The 5,148-nt window shown below is 41.1% G+C and overlaps 1 protein-coding gene across 1 annotated transcript in view; it reads right to left on the bottom strand.

Moving 5' to 3' along the window:
* Window positions 1-1,666: 1,666 nt before the first annotated feature.
* SCG5 (secretogranin V (7B2 protein)) overlaps window positions 1,667-5,148 on the bottom strand; it is a 28,642-nt gene continuing 25,160 nt past the window's right edge. Inside the window, exon 5 of the mRNA XM_010285144.1 lies at window positions 1,667-2,527. Coding sequence (XP_010283446.1) covers window positions 2,432-2,527 — 96 coding nt within the window. The 3' untranslated portion in view covers window positions 1,667-2,431. The remainder of the gene's footprint in view (window positions 2,528-5,148) is intronic.

The following is a 5,148-nucleotide window of genomic DNA, read 5'->3' as shown; positions in this document are numbered from 1 at the left end:
AATAAATAATCTCATTATCATCATGTAATAGCTGTATTTTATTAATTTTATTAAAATTTCACAATAGCGCTCTTGAGTCTTCCTGGTGAAACACTCAGGCTGCCTGATGGACTCAGCAGATGGATGCTCACCGCTACGCATTCGATTTCTTCCAGCAGGCAGTTCCTGCAAGACGCATCATTGTATCGTGCCGGCTACAGGGTTTGGGGTTTTTTGCTTGCATTTAAAGACAAAAACACCTCTAAATTGTGTAATTTTCCCCCCGCCTGCTCTGTGCGGATCCATCCCAGGGAGAAGGGCGGCTCCTCAGGCCCCAGCAGGGTCACGGGGGATCCCTGCCCCGGTCAGTTCGCAGTGCTGGGTTATCACATCCCCACGCAGGGCGGGGTTGTGAGCGAAACTGCTTCAAGAAATCAGACATGGGGTTTCTGATACTATTAAGCAAGCAATACTTCTTCGCCCTTCCCGTTTAAGCCCCCCATTTACCGCGCACACCACCTTTTATTACGCGCTGGTCCTTACTAAGAGCTTAAGAAATGAAAGAAATTGGACTAAAATGGATTTTTGCCGGCGCTAATGAGGACAAAACGCAGCTCGGATTACCTCAGAAGTATTGCTAAGCAAGACAGCTGCGTGCCTGGGGAAACGCTGGAAGCCCAGCCCCTGCGCCGCGGGCACCTCTGGGTGCACCCTTTCGCATCCGCTGGGCACCCGCGGGTCCCGATTTCAGAACCATGCCCCTTGCAGCCCTGCAACTCCCCGCGCCCGCCCGAAGACTAAGCAGGAGCGCAGATAAAACGAGGAAGCTGAAGGAGCGGAGAACACGAGTTCCCTTCTGTGAACAGCTGGATTACTCCCGCCCCGTTCCAGGTACTGGAAGTCGAAGGAGCTCTGCGATCCACAGACACTCCTCCGATTCACGTCACGTGGGAGCGTAAACCCCACTGCCAGACATACTACTTATTTTTCTCTTCCCCAATTTCTTTGAAGAGGAAATACGGTGAAAGACACGACAGTTCAGCCTAGAACGTTTCGGAGTTCTGCAGCTACCCGTAGATGACATGGGAGGAGAGACTCTCTGCATACCTAATTTATTACAAATGACTAGGTGCTGGGATAGAAAAAGCAAATGCCATACACAGTCATATTTGTGCCATCCTGCTCACTTCAATCTTACGTAGCTAGGACCTTTAGCTGCTGTTAGTTTCTTAACTGTTTTTTCTAAGGGATCATCTTTATCTTACTGTGTTTTTCGGTAGGACAGGGAAGGAAGCTACAATTTTTTCCACGGATTTGAAGTTCAAAGCTGTGAGCTAATGCGGTTTTCCGTACTTCCAATGCCCCGTGCACATGGCTTGAAATATTTCAGATGCAGCCTGAAAATAACAAAATTTTAGGTAATTTTATATTCTCATCTTTCAGGAAGGGAGAGCTCAGTTTGCTGCAATATAAAGTTCTTCAATCTCCTAGGGGTGAAAGGGCAATTTAAGCTTCCCAGAGCAACTTCAAGAGCAGTGATAGCTACCAGTGTTATTAAAGTACCATCGTTTTTCAGAAGATCACCGACTGTAATGACCTTCATATCCTGGATTTAGATTCAGAGGATGTTGACACAACCTTATTAACACCAACAAATGTCTCCATCTTCGCTTATAATATCCCAGGGACACATAGTTTAAGCACGTTATAATGCAGAAATGCTGCTGTTACTAAGGCCAAGAACAGCGGGGGACATGAATTTCCACGCAGCAGTACCATTGATAAGGAAGAAAGATGTGCAAGCGTTCAGGAAAGTTGTGGGCATGAAGTGATTAAAACTAACAGAAAAATATTCCAGTGGATAGATTAAAAAAGCAGTTCTTTAATTTTTAAATTTGCACAGCAATAACCGAGACAAATGAGCCTCTCAAATATTTTGGAAAATGTCACTTTGCAAACCTTGTAGATTGCTTAAATGTTTATTAAAATGGACCAAAAGCCAAAATTCTCTGGGTAAAATAAATACTTTGTCTTTGCTAAGTAACAATATTTGTGAACAAAACATAAAACTGTAATTTTCATGTGTCAAACACAGTAACATTTAAGATTAAATGTTGGAGTCAGGGCACTTTTTAACATCTTCCTATTTACAAGCTGCTCATTAGGACCATTTACCTCACATTAGCTATTAAAATGACTAACACTTTTAAAGTTTGCTCCATGGCTAAAATAAAAACAACAGAAATGTGCTTTTATCATAATTTAACAAAAAGCAGAACCATATATTTGTTATCTAGAACATACTGTTATAAATACAGCTGTTTTTCATCTACAGTTATATAAATAATAAACATGCTGCCATACACAAGGATTTTAATAGATGATTATATATAAGCAGTATTACGATCTAGCAGAGGATGGCATGAGTTCTCGTCATGCATTTTTATTGTACTTATTCAGGACCCTTGTCTTCATCTGAAAAATGTGGAACAGACTTCTTTGCTACAACATTGTCCAGTCGCTGTCCTTGCAGATACGGGTTCACACTCTGAAAAAGTTTAAAATTATTTATACTTATTAGAAACAGGGAAACACAGAAAAGGTAACTAGGATTGGTGCATGTAGTTATATATTTCTTATCTGTCAAGTCCAGGGAATAAATCTGAAAGTCAATCAATGTTTCGTTTTCTAATATTTTTTGTGTGCAAGAATTTAATCCGATCCACTAAAAAGAATACAGGTGACAGAGGACTACTGAGAACATAGGACAGTCTGAATTAAACACTGGCTTTTTGCTCCACTCATCCTTTCCTCAGCTCAGCAGAGAAGCAGCAGCAGATCTAACCCCCTAACTCTTGAGGCAGGACAGAACTTGTCAGAGTAGCACAGGTAAGTTTTAGCCTAAATCGCTAGCCTCTGCTCGACCTGACGCCGGGAGACAAGGTAGATAACACGACACCGTTTTTGACCAAAGTCTCTTCTTCAGCCCATCTCCTCTCCAGGAAACCCCTCCTCGCTTCCTCTCTCGATGCCGAGATAAACAACTGCTGGCACAGAAGCAGAGCCAAGCGAGGTTTTGGCATGGGAAATGGCTCTCCTACCAGCGCCAGAAGGAGGGAAGGCTGGAAAGAAGGTCCCCGGAGAGCGTTTAACTCCGCTTCGCGCCGTGTAAGCAGCACAACGTGAGACTGAAGATGAACAGATCCTGTCTCAAAACTGTCTGGAGATCACAGTAATGTAGAAAGCCTATGCTTGAATTTTATCTATACTCACAGAATAAAATGTATTTACTTTATTTGCAAGTATCAAGCGGTTTAGTGGAACTTCAGACAAATATTATTTACACCCACTTTCTGGCCTGTTACAGTGTCAGTGTAAACAAAATTCAAGTATATACTTTCTCCTTCACAGATACAGACAAAAATTCTAGTGTGATGGTTTTTGACGCCAATAAAAATTGTTTGCCTAAGCACAAGCTTTGGAGGAATGCAAATTTTCCAATATCTCCTGATTCTTGTCAGGCTGGCTGAATCATAGAAATTACTTGAGATATTTCTGTGCTTCCTTCACCAAAACACAGGACTTCAAAACTACGCAAAAAAACCCAACAAACAACTTTTAAAATAGGCATGAAATATTTATTTTCAAATATCCCAAGTATTTGTCAAATCTCTGGAAAAGATTTGGGGTTTGTCTGTCTTTAAGCCTTTGGGTTTCTCCAAATTTGTAGACACTATCATTAATAATCATAGCATCGAGCAGCCCTTTTGCTTTCTTCTACGCTTTTTTGAGTGCCTTGCCTGCTACAAGTGAAAACGTAAATATATTAAGAACCAGAAATGAATGTAGAAAAATCTTTGAAAAGAAAACTAACTCTAATTTAATGCTTTAAATGTTAAAAATAAGACACATGTAAATGATTTGTTTGTGTTTGTTTAAAGAAGTTCTGTTTAATGTTATTTTAGTGAAATTCGGCTGTTGCATAAACTTCTAGGAATTATTTGAAGATTCTTAGGAAGATTAATTGGCCTTTTTTTTGGAATGGTACTTGCTTGCTGCTTTTTGAAATAAAATGGAAGAGAATGAGAATACATAAAAATTCGAATCCTTCTCAACCGACAAAAGAAAACACAAAATATAATGCAAAATTTTTGGGCTGATTTGACTAAAAAGTGTTTAATCCCATGCAGCTGTGCTGAATTTAAAGTAATGCAGCTCCCCAGTATCTTTGTGCACAGCTCCGAGCCCACGGCAACGTGACTCCGATTACGGAAGCACTCCTGTCACGACCGGGATATGAGATTCTGGGCAGGGCGATGCTCATGCACAGAAATTAAGAAAAGGGGAGAATTGCTAGTTAAATTAGAGGTCACTGGAGGCTTCCTTGTCTTGCACGGCAAAGGCTGCAAAAAAATAACACAGCAGCAAATGGTAAAGACATACCTTTGCTATATATACTGACTATGTGGATGTATGCTTGTGTGTGTGTTTATGTACACACACAGAAACATGAATATACACACACAATATGCAGTTTCGTAGACTCCAGTGGTGCCTCTGTGATAGTTACTCTCCATGGAGAGTTCTCCAAATAGGATTTGCTTTAAGCTAAAATTGGGATGTTCCGACCCGAAAAGACTTGCCAGAAGCTGCGCTCCCTAAACTCTGTCTGTGCAGGAGGGCACGGAGGAGTGGCGGGGACCGCAGAAGGCAGGAGGGGAATCCGGTGGGCTTTTTGGTTTTTGGAAAAATACACTCTGCTGGTTATCCCTCTGCTGATAAAGTGAAAATTCTGAATCGTTCACTAAAGCGTTAGTAATCATTATAGTATTACTCTCAAAACAATAAGATACTTTAAATGTTAATGAATTTACGATGAAGTGACATGCCTGTGCTAAGAAAATAAATCTGCTGCAAAGCAAGAAACTGAAGCTTCACCTCCAAAACGCTGGGCTACCCCGGCCACGTGGCTGTCGCGACTCTCCAGCCGTTATTCCTTTTGCATCCGATTACGTCAATCAGCACAGAGACAGCAAATGTTTTTCTTTTTTTCTTACGTATACATTGCACTAATCCTACTTTAACATGCTGTTCTAGTTATTAATAAATACTCCACATAACTATTTCCAGAGTAAATACTACTCACTTTAGAGTTAAAATCAGGTGCCT

This window comes from Phaethon lepturus, unplaced genomic scaffold, assembly GCF_000687285.1.
Source record: "Phaethon lepturus isolate BGI_N335 unplaced genomic scaffold, ASM68728v1 scaffold42964, whole genome shotgun sequence".
Taxonomy (NCBI): domain Eukaryota; kingdom Metazoa; phylum Chordata; class Aves; order Phaethontiformes; family Phaethontidae; genus Phaethon; species Phaethon lepturus.
This window is presented reverse-complemented; position numbering and strand designations above follow the sequence as displayed.